The following is a 12101-nucleotide window of genomic DNA, read 5'->3' on the forward strand; positions in this document are numbered from 1 at the left end:
ATAGGCAAGGTCTCTTTCTAGCTATGCATAACATTCTCGTCAAATGGTAGCATTTTGCTCTTTCATCAGTTTTAGAATAAATCTCATTCTTATTTCTTACATCCTCACTGAAGCAAATACTGAAAAGGATAATAGATTTGCCATGTACTATATAATTCTTTCATTTGCTCTATGTTTTATCTGTTTTACCAGACTATTTAAAAGCTTGCCATTTTAGCATCTGAGACATATGTGTTTGCATGTGTGTGTTTGTATATAAAGATGTATTGATATGGATGTTCTCATGTCTTATCTGTAGGATACGTCACTGACTGAGGTAAACTCATTCAGTCCTTCAATGCCAATATCCCCCTCATCAATGATAAACCAGTATAAATTTGAAGATGAACCAGAATTAAGAGATCTCTTCATTACAGTCGATGATCCTGAAAGCCACATTACAGCCATTGAAACATTTATTACATACAGAGTAGTCACAAAGGTAAGCATCTGCTCATGGCTATAATGGCTTACACTGATAACAGTAGTAGCATTTTCACTCTTCTTGCATACCATTCTCTGGGATATTTCTAAATTTAAATTATATTCTGATTTTGCCATGAATTACAGACCACTAAAACTGGATGAAACTGTGCAGTAAATTCTGAAAAAAAATTCAGTGTAAGTCTACACATATAGGTGCTTAGGTTTTTTAGGCTGAGAAAATAGCTAATAATTCTTCAACAGCCAAAGCAGTTCTATATGAGAAGAACACTTTCTTTTGTGATCTTCAGCAGGAATATGAAACAGCAGAAAGACTGACTCAGTTCAAAGACACTGTATTAGCCCAAGTATTTATGACTTTTGGATCACTTGCAGGCTAGCAGTCTTTTGTCTTGCATAAATGTTACCTGCTACAAAGTCTTTCAATTCCATTCTTTTGTAATTACAGCGTCCACTATCACATGGATATTTGTTTCCCATTTACAGTTCATATGGTTTCTGGGGAAACTGCCACAGTTCTCCAATGAAAAAGTAATATTAGGAAACAACTAAGTGTATTTTTAGCTGTCCTGAATGCAAATTATTTACTGGAAATAAGGAAGAAAGTCAGCCTTGTGAGACTAGCCAGCTCTTCTGGGATTGCCAGCAAATATTCTGCAGGCTGCATTTTGAGAATCGCACTGTTAATTTATTTTACTTTGAGCTCTTTTTAAAAGATTCATTTAAAACCAAATTTTCAAATGGGAATTATTCATCCTTAAATAAGAGGACGTATCAATTCCTCATAAAACATTTAAAGAGTAGGAAGAGAGCTATCTTCGTTAGGTTGCTAGCAATAATTTTCACTTTATGCGTGTTTTTGTAGACGAGAGAACATTTTTTCTTCAGGCAAGTATGGAAGGGCTGTAAGGTGGATTGCTTTTGCTTTTTTATCTATTCTATCCTTTCTTATCATATTTAATTTGAAGTGCTGGTTGTTGATGATAAAGTAATAGCATTCCTCCCACATACCTTGAAAAATTTTTATTCAGCCCTCAAAAATGTTTAGATTACAAAAGCGTGTTTTGAGGTTTTTAGAATTTACTTGCATCGCATTATAAATCTCTGTGCAACAATGAATGCTAAACAGCACACATTACTTTAATGAAAACACGGGCTTTTTGTGGCTTGATTCTAGAAGATAGAGCAGCGATCAAATAAATCTCATGGTCTGACAATTTTGCAACACTGTAATAAGCATTTTTTCTAGGCATTAAAGGTTTGTTGGCAAGTTCTAACAAAGGGCTACAAAACTGGAATTGATGATGGAACGCAGAATCCATTAAGCAGCACAGGAAGTGTTATTGCTATGATATGCTGAAGTTTTCATGTTTTGAATGTGGGGATTGTTGACTAGCGTCAGCAGGTCCCAAGAACGTATGTCAGCTCTTCGGTTTTTTTTCAGAATGCTAAAAAATGGACTTTCCTCACTCATAGATTACTGATCACTTTAAAAGAAGTGCCCTAAAAGTAACAAACATAACTGTGATTGCTAAAAGGAAAATGCCACACTAAAATAATGATTGAAATCTTTTGGAAATGTTGTGGTAGGCTAGTTATTATAAGCCACTCTGTGTGCAGTTTAGTGCTTGCTTTTTTTTTTTTTCCTACAATAGAACTTTGATTTCTTGCTAAAATGGGATGTGTTTTATCTCTTCAAGTAGTTGATCATTGCACTTTAAAAAACAGCAAGCAAATAACACAGGCAAAATAGAGTCATGTGTGCACTCCCTTCAAGTACTCAGTTTTCTCCAAAATCTGAAACTACTTTGTTCTTTTTTTCTGGTATTCTAACTTGGGCCTGTTTTTTCTGCCTCTGGTTTTCAGACATCTCGTGGTGAATTTGACTCCAGTGAATATGAAGTTCGAAGACGATACCAGGATTTCCTTTGGTTGAAGAGCAAACTTGAAGAAGCACATCCAACACTGATTATTCCTGTTCGTTTGCTAAAACTTAAGTTATTTTTATTTGTTTATAAGATGGCTCCAGTTTTATAGAGAGGTGTTTGAGGTCTTTCTTCAGTTTCTGAAATCTCACAAACATTAAAACAACCTAGTTTCATTAGCTTTATACATATGTGATAGTTAAAAATCCCATAAACGTATTTCTTATGTTTGTAATTGTGCCATTCGCAGTAATTTATGTCCTTCTTTCTTAGTTGTACTTGTATTCTTCTGCACTGTGTGCTACAAGAACCATATTATACCACTGTTGAATGTGATAACTTTATAACAGTTTGGTTTTTGCATGGTGGATGCCACAAGGTATACCTATGGTTTTAGTAAGTAGAAGAACTATTATAATACCCTTAATATTATGTAAATTAGACAATATATTTTTTCTTTTTTCCTTAGCCATTGCCTGAAAAATTCATAATGAAAGGAATGGTGGAACGATTTAGTGATGAATTCATTGAGACTCGAAGAAAAGCTTTACATAAATTTTTGAACCGAATTGCTGATCATCCAACTTTAACTTTTAATGAAGACTTCAAAATTTTTCTTACTGCGCAGGCCTGGGTAAAATTACTTTATTTTTATTTACAGTTATATGAAACCACATCTTGTGTTAGTAGAGTATATCAGGAGTCTCCCTAGTTCAGTATTCAATAGTGTCCTCCCACGCCTTGTTATGGAAGTGTCAGAAGGCGGCAGGGAGTTTATGGGGTATTCATCCCCCGAGACAACATTTTCTTCTGTGCTTTTGGTAATCATGCGTGTGGCCATAAATATTGCTGTACCTTCCAAAGCAGTTTTTGTTGCTGCATTTTGGATTTTTGTGGCAAATTCACAATATTTCAACTCTGCATGCTTTTTGGTATTCATATAAGCTTCCAAGATTTTATGAAAAGTAGCATTTTAAATTAATTATTGTTTTGGCATGGCACTGTCTTTTTCATCTGCTTTTTTTTAAAAGATATACTAGTCTCATAAGAGAAAAATACAGCCTTTGAATTTCCTGTTCTATTTTTGCAAGATGAGTCCAGTTGAAAATTGGAGTTTTGTACTTGGAAAAGGCTGCCTCTGAACTTCAGCAAAGCTTACTCTAGCAACATATAAAAAGAGTTACAAAAAAAAAAGATGGATTACTTCTTCCAATAGGAACACTGTTTGCTTTTCCCAATAACTTATTTCTGCAATCATTGCCTCTGCTTTCCTGTTCAAAAGGCTAAACTGCAAACTAGCTAACTCACCCTAAGGAATGAAAGGGTAAAGGTTCTCTGCCATCTTTAATCACTCATGTCAGAGCGTGACACACGGCGTGCTTGTTTTTGGCCAGAAAGGCTTAGCTAATAAATGGACGTGACAGGTACGGTTCTGACACTGGTCTAATAATTTTAAAGTATGATTTATACAGTAAAAAGACACACAGAGGCTTATGTATGTAGTTTTGTTTGGGAAAAAAAAAGCTTTGAAGTATGCATTATTTTCAGAGAATTTGAAAAAGTACATGGAAGTCAACACGGCTTGTTCTGTCTATAGGAACTCTCCTCACACAAGAAGCAGGGTCCCAGTTTGCTGAGCAGGATGGGACAGACCGTCAGAGCTGTAGCATCTTCAGTGAGAGGAGTTAAAAATCGTCCTGAAATGTTTACAGAAATGAACGATTACATGGAAACATTTAGTCAGAAAATAAACGTACTAGACAAAATAGCTCATAGAATTTACAAGGAAGAAAGGGGTAAGTAGAAAACAAGTATCAGTTTTATTGACTTAAGAAATTAATACATTGGAAAAGTAAATTCTAGATTTTCCACATAGCACTTGGCAGAAACTTGTGTACAGGGCCGCACTGTCATGGATATGAACTATTGATAGCTGTGATTCAGAGAACATTCCTGCTTGCAGTAGCTTAACAGGGGATTCTTAATTATATCTTCCATGGAGGGTTTTTTTTTGTCCAATTAATCTCCAAGGAAACATTACACATTTCATGGCACACATCTGCTTTGCATCTTTTCTTGGACATTTCTTCATTACAAATTCAGTTGTGATGAAATTGTGTTTTCAGTACATGTCCAGTGTGTTCACAGTACCCTCCTGTGAACATGCAGCTTCCAGGTCATATCCAGCCTTGCCCAAGTTTAGTCCTGCCAAATGGCACAGTGAATTTTGGACCTTTTTCTTTCTGCTTACAGATTATCACTTCGCCTAGAGACATAACAGAAATAATTCACAGGATATCCATGTATTTAGATTAATAAAAACTAGTAAAGGAGATAACACCTGCAGAACTGGAGTGAACTTCAGCATGTCTTCTGCAGCTTTTGGGACATACCAAGGCTACTAGTTTTAATAATGGAATTCAGAGCAGTACTGTAGCAGAAGAATTCTGGGCAGTAGAAGCAAGTCAGACCAACTGCTGCCTGGGGCTGCTATGGCTCATGTCCCTCTGTATGAAGACAATGTGTAGTAATTCAGATCATTATGTGAACTGAATACAACCCATCAGGTCTAAGAGTGTATGTGTCCTTTTAAAATGACTGGGGCATTTTTGCTGATAGGTTTCTAGGAACTACTTAATTACAATACATTCATTGATTAGTTTATTCATAAACAATGAACTGCAGTTTACTTTTTTTGGTCATTTGAGCAAATTTAAATATTAGCCTCAGTCTCTTGCTTTGTTCACAGTAAATATGAGGTTGCAATTAGTATCACTTAGACATCTATTAATGAACAAAAGACTAATATGTGTATATGTTCCCGTTAAGAGTATTTTAATGAAATGAAGGAATACGGCCCCATCCACACACTCTGGTCAGCATCGGAAGAAGATATAGCAGACTCCTTAAAAGGTGTTGCCAGCTGCATCGACAAGTGTTGCAAGGCTACGGAGAAGCAAATGGCAGGGCTCTCGGAAAACCTGCTGCCGGTTTTGCATGAATACGTTCTCTACAGTGAAATTCTGATGGTAAGGTTTTTAGAAGAGAGTTTGATGAAATGTTGATGAAAATGATTTTGCAGTCCCTCTATTTACTGTTGTTACGAAACGTGCATAGCATAGGATAGCTGTCCGTTAACAGGGAATCCGGTTGGTCCTGTTTCCCTTGATAAGAGGCACCCCTTCCAGATGAGAAGAGCTTCATAGTTTTGCATGGCAAGCAGCCCTTGGTAGCTGGGCTAAAGAGCGTCTGGTTTTGCCATCTTCAGAGCACTCTACATTGTAGCAGAGAGACGGGAACACAGGAAGGTTTGGGGAACAGCAGCTGAGAAAGACCTCCTTTGACACTGCTGAAATATGAACTCATCGAGTAACAGATTGTGTGGGGGAAAAGGAGTGAAGAGGTTTTTCCCTTTCTAGGAGATGTTCCTAAACCATGTTTTCTTTTTCCAGAACAGCAAGGAACTTCCAGTCCCTGTGCCATTATATAAACACGTGTTAGTTTTGCCATAAGCTGATGCTCTCAGTTCCCTTTATGTACATATTTTTCTTACACTTGGGAGAGAATGTAAAAAACCAGACTTCAGAATGGATAAACTCAGTGCTGATGGATAATCAACATAATTAAGTAACTGAATTCGGCATGTCATAATTCCTACTCTGCTGCCTCCAGAAAGCAGAAAATTTGTACAAACCCCTCTTTGTCTAGGTTTTGAGCAATGCAAGCTGCAGTATCTGTTCTTGCCTCTCTGCTGGGAACCCAGCTCCTACTGCAGTGGTTTCTGAGTAGGGGCAGGCCATGGGTAGAGCAAGATCCAAGACAACTCAGCCTTTGCTAGCACTGTGCAGAGCACTGCCAGTTTCTCGGTAAGGCTTAGCTACTGAGAGGTTAAGAATTACTGCTGCAATGACTGCTGTCTTTAAAACCAGCTTCACTGAAAGAGGGGCCATACAAAATGTCCTGTATCTCACAGGCCTCATTATTTATATGTACGTGCAGGTAAATGAAGGAAGGTTCTGCTTTGCTTGAAGGTCTGAAGAGATGACCGTCCTAGCAATTGCAGGTCTTCTTCCTGTCCCCCACTTCCAAACTAATTTTTCAGAATTTCTAAGCCTGTTATCCATGAACCATCCCAGCCTTCATGCTATTGAAGAGATGCTGCCTGCTCATTGCCTTCTAGTCTGCAGCCTGGCTCACCCTTTCTCAGATGTTCTCTTTTGTCCAGAGCACAGAGAGGTTTCTCTGGACAAACCCCAGAGTGACTACCTGGCTCTTCATGCACACGTTCCAAGTAGCTGTTGCCCGTTGCTTTTTTTTCTGCTTGCAGCGTTCTTGATGCAACACTTGCAGTGCAGAATTAGGCTGCCTTGAGGTCCTGTCCGGAGGAAAATCTTTCTCCAATAGCTCATTCCTGCTCTACAACTGTTCTTTTCCTTTCATTCGCCATGGATTTTTATTTTTCCTACAGTTTACTTCCCTCTTGCAGTTTGGAGAGGGAACTACTAGTCATGATAAAAATACAATGGGGGAAGCCACACATTAGTAAAACCTGCTTTCAGAGGTGTGTTTAACCCCTTATCACAGGGACCTTTGTGCAGTGCTGCCAAGATCATGCGCAAATGTGCAGAAGAAGGTGTGGTCAACCTAATACGATCCTTGTATTTTCCAGTCTTGGGATTTCAGCCTTAAACTGGGGAAAGAGATGAATTCATAGCTGAAATATTTACATCTGGACTGGCTCCTTCCTAACTGACTCACAGAACAAATCTGGGGCGTGCAGAGTACTGCTGTGCCTCAGGGTACAAACTGCAGCAATAAATTGGTTATGGGTCCACATACAATTATTTGAGGGTTTTGTGGCAGGCTACGATTAAATATTACAGAAAAAAATCGTAAAAGTATAATAATATGTTTTAAAAACACAGTCCCTCTTTTGCCATTAGAAGTCAGCACTTGTCTATCGTTGTAGCACATTAATATTAAAATCATTGGTTTTATCTTGTAATTTAAGGAATATTTGTGATAAATTTGACAAATAGTCATTAAAATAGTTTTAAAAGAGGTAAAAGAAATAGTAAAAAAGAGAAAGCATTTGTAATATGAAGGAAAGCTGTTCTAGACATACTTGGTTTGCTTCTATGCTTACAGCTAAACATTTTCTGTATTTATCTAACCAAAAGATATTCTGAGCCTTTGAAATGTAGATTTATGAGCATTAGTATGTATCTCTAATCTATTACTCAGGATTGTCCAAAGTCAGGTTTACCAAATTTTTCTTGTGAGTACCTGTTCAAAAGAAACATTGAAAAATTATTTGAAAATTAACCTCCTAAATTATTCTATTGTGTTTGTTAATGTCATAAGATTTCAGAGAGAACTCAGTCAAATAAGACAGCTAGAGAAGGTAGAGCTGCTTGTGCCCTGGGCTGTTTCAACATGCCCTATGCTAGAGGTGAATACTGAAAATCTCTTTAGTATATGCAGAAGAAGCAGTAAAACCAGTTTTGGCAAGGTAATGTAAAAGAAGGTTTTGAGATTTGTAATTATATATGTCCTGCTTCTGATTTTTTTTTAAAAAGGACTAAAGCCTTGCAATGTTTTTGCGAGATACGCACACCTGAGTGTGCTTTTACAGATGAGGAAACTAAGGCAAAGAGAAATTTGTAAGACTTCCTCAAGGTCACAGAACAAATGAGCATCGGAAATGGAAATTTAATCTGTAATACTGTTCCCGTTTTGTAGTTTAACAAGTAACACTCCTTCCCCTTTCTAATTATTTTTGACATTATGCTAGAAATGCAATACCTCATAAGACAGTTTTAAAGGAGGAAATAATTACATATGCTGAAAATAAGCACATATATCAATGTTGGAACATATGTTATGTTTATGATAATTTTATCTGATTTTACTGCACTACATTTGGCACTTACAAAATAATATTGGAGGTTAAAGTCACAATTTTAGTAATGTCTGGTATACCATTTTTAGTCATTTATTCTACTTTATATTGTAACTTTTACTCAAAGAAGATACTTTTGTTCATAAGATTTGGCAAACTCATCTTGCTGTTTTAAAATATGAATATATAGTAAGTTGAGCTGATACTAAGTAAACTGCTGTTGCAGTTTTTCTCATACAACTAGCAATGATACTGTGTATGGCAGATTCTTGCGGCACTGATTTTGGATTTACTAAGATTCTTGAAAACCACATAAGATAAAATACAGGTATTGAAAAATAAGTCTGCATAATTTTAAGATTTTTTTTGAGGAAAGTACATGTATCATGTCAAAATTATTAAATGGCACCATTCTGTGATCTTGCTTAATTTATTAAATAGCCAAGTTGTTTGATGGTTTTCTGAATAGATGGCTAAAATTTGGTGCGGTTTGTTTCCTTTTTTTTTCTCTTCTATATTAAGGGTGTTTTGAAAAGGAGAGACCAAATTCAAGGCGAGCTCGACTCCAAAGTTGATGCTTTAGCCAATAAAAAGACAGAAAAGGATCTGGTGAGTATGTACGGAAAGCTGAAATCTTCTAGGCCTTATTCTAACTGCAAAAGACGATCCCCTGAAGAAAGCGTGTCCTCTGAAACCACGCTTTGTAACTGGGTGGTGTCTCTATAATTCCCATACTTATTCTGAAAAGGTTTGGTCTTTGTAGCTATGCATTGCCAGGCAAAGGCAACCATGAGAGAGATGCAAAACTTCAGTAGATAGGCTGCTGGAGCAAAGGACTGGTAATAGTGGGTGACACTGTGTTTTGTCAACACAGACTGTACCGCAGCTTATTTTTAGCATTTCTGTTTACTTCCACACTAGGAGTTAAAAGAAAGTAAGACTTGCTGCAGTGCTCTTGTAGCTGGTGCTCCATTGATGTAGGAGAGGGAGAGGAGGTAGTTAGAATGAGGAAAGCTGTTCTTTAAACTTATTTAAAATAAAAAGTTCTGGATTCTGTTTTTTCAGGTTTCCGTCTTATCTGGTTGGGCCCAGGGATATTTTTTTACTTCCAGTATGACACCTTCATTCATTCTAGTGAAGTCAGACTGTAACTGGTAGCCCATAGGGGTAGGCATCCCCAAACCCATCAGCGAGGCTCAGCGGGCCGATTGAAAGGAACTTCTGGATGGGCATTGGCATTTTTTAAATTTTTGATTGTTTAACTCTCCAGCCTAAATAATGTCCTTTTAGCACAGTGTTAACACAGTGTTATACAGTGTAAATAATATATTAAAATGACTAAGTAATAATCGCTGTAACTTTTTAGTACATCAAAGGAGAAAGTCCTTGACATTTCAGATACTTTTTATTAGGGTTGTTGTAATTAGCTTTCATGTAAAGATGAGCTGTTTAGATAGTTTTTGGCACTCAAAATGCGTATTTTTATTCAATTTCTTGTCACTGAGCTGAATAAATAAGAATATATTATCACTGTCTGATATCTACAGTGGCTATGGTATGTTTTGTAACAATTTGCCTCTGTGTATTGCAGTGGGACAGTAAGTAAATACCGCTGTTGTTTTCCTGAAGTAGAAATTCTGTTTACTTATATCTTATATTATCTCCAGTCTGCCTTTGAGTTCTCTAATCTGTTTTTGTTTCTCTGCTTCTTCTGCTGCTTCTCCTGTCCTTTGTCCTTAGTTTACGTATAAAGTTTGAAGCTGTTATAAAATGCACGGAGGATGGTAAGTTGGAGAAGCCCCCTAGGCTGGGAGTTGGGGTAGCAATGGCAGGTCCTAGTCCTCTGCTGGCTGCAGGCCACCATATTCCTGTGCTGCCTTGTGAGGGCACTGGCAGACCCACTGCAGGCTCCTCCTGTAGCTTGCCCGTGTCTCCAGCATCCTGTGCCGTGGGTGCCCCGCGTGCCAGCAGCACACATTGGTTGCATTGCATGTAAAAGCACAGTATATATTAAGAATGATCCTTATGGGTCTCTTCCAACTTGAGATATTCTATGATTCTATGATTCTAAGAATTTATTCTGGCAGAAAGGAGTGTTATACGTCATTGCATAAGTTATTTGTATGCAGCTAGTTATATCAACTTTTCAATGTTGCGTCCCTTTTAATCAGTACTTCCCATCTGTATGGTTTGTTGGCAACCTGCTAAAAACAGTTGCATTTGCACAGAGTGGTTCAGCGATGAATTGCAATTTCATACAGCTTGTTTAGCAGCTAGTCTTATTGCTGTCCACTGTAGGGAAGGAAACATTGCCTGGCAGGACGTGGTCTTTTCAGAATGTTTTTCTGTTATAATCTGATGGAGTCCTCAGACAAGGTGCATGTACTCTCTTTTCCTGAACTGTTACAGAAAAAAAGGAGTATTTTTCCCTTTAGCATAGTATTGCTCATGCCATGTTGATTTGATATTGACAATGGTTTACTCCATGATGAGGTGTTTGTACTTGCTTCTAGTAAAATTCTGAGATCAGTTTGCACAACCTGGTCTTTTTTCACTGTTTCTGTGTTTCCAAAACTGTGTTTACAGTTTTGTAACTGTTACAGTGTGATTACCCAGGTGTTCCGATCTTTGCTTTATCTTCCCAACCCCTCTATTTCTCACTCATTTGAAAAAATCCTGTTTCTGAGAGCCTGATTCTCCTTGCAGTCTCACGAGAGCAGTAAAACAGATGTCTGTTAGTCTAATCTGATCATAAAATCCTGTGTTCTCTAATTGAGTGGCAGCTGTATCCTGAAGACTTTTTCTTAATTAGATGTTGAAGACTTTTTCTATTAATGATAGTTTGGCCACAGAGAATGGTGTACTGCTATTTTTAACCATTCATGTAACTTAACTTGATCAGTTTTTTACTATGTTTTAATTTTTATTATGTCTTGAAATATTTTGCAGACATTTCTAACCAGACTGATTTCAGAATAAAAGGTGGTCATAACACAGGTGCTGTTACTGGAATTGGTGTCAAACACTGAGTTTGGCTGTATTTGCACATTTTTATTCCTAAGCAGAACTCGTGTAGCTTCTAATGATCTCATAGATGTCAGATTGAACTTGTCAGTGCAGTCCAGTAGCCAGAAATTCTGCTGACAATGAGTGGCATGAACTATAATCTCATTTGAAGTACATTTCCACCACAGATAAGGAATCTCAGACTGTCATTAGAGCTGATAAAAGGCTATGAGATCTTCAGCATTGGTCACCGCAAACATTAAATGATTTAACAAACAGGAGGTTTTACAGCAGGAGAATACAAAACATCCCCAAGGTCAGTGCAGCTGAAGTAGGCTGAATCGCAAATTAAACCTTACAAGATGTCAGGCTCATTGGCTGGGAAAAAATGTTTTCCTGAGCTGTGCTTCTGCCACTGGGCTTTTAGAAAGCTGCTTGTGGTGCTGCTAAAAAGCCAAAACCTTGTCTCCCACTCCAAAAATTGGTCCACGAAGAAGGCAGTTGTTCAGGGTATGGAAGGTTTGAAGATTGTGATTTTGGATGCAGGCTCTGACAGAGATATTTGGGAGGACTTTGGTGTCCTCCTGCTTATCTAGACCTTCCTTACCTCCAAAGCTCTGGCTGTAAAGATGTTGGAGTTTGTGGCTCCGTCGCTCCCATGCTCCATTCTGAAGGCATGCACAGCAATGCTAGTGCATCCGTCTGTGGTTTGGGAGTTTTTAACAGTTTTGGTACTGCCACTAGTGCTAATAGTAATTCTGACAAAAGGTTGGTATAATGTGCTC

The 12101-nt window shown here is 37.6% G+C and overlaps 1 protein-coding gene across 4 annotated transcripts in view; it reads left to right on the forward strand.

Annotated features, from left to right (window-relative positions):
- SNX7 (sorting nexin 7) overlaps positions 1-12101 on the forward strand; it is a 34513-nt gene that overhangs the window by 5847 nt on the left and 16565 nt on the right. For all 4 annotated transcript variants that reach the window (XR_012674514.1, XM_075156377.1, XM_075156376.1 and 1 more), the window contains exons 2-7: positions 299-481; positions 2350-2460; positions 2878-3042; positions 4006-4204; positions 5238-5437; positions 8833-8919. Coding sequence is in view for 3 of the 4 variants with exons in the window: in XM_075156377.1 (XP_075012478.1) it covers positions 299-481; positions 2350-2460; positions 2878-3042; positions 4006-4204; positions 5238-5437; positions 8833-8919 (945 nt within the window). In the remaining variant the exon portion in view is untranslated. The remainder of the gene's footprint in view (positions 1-298; positions 482-2349; positions 2461-2877; positions 3043-4005; positions 4205-5237; positions 5438-8832; positions 8920-12101) is intronic.

Source organism: Calonectris borealis, chromosome 8, assembly GCF_964195595.1.
Source record: "Calonectris borealis chromosome 8, bCalBor7.hap1.2, whole genome shotgun sequence".
Lineage (NCBI taxonomy): Eukaryota > Metazoa > Chordata > Aves > Procellariiformes > Procellariidae > Calonectris > Calonectris borealis.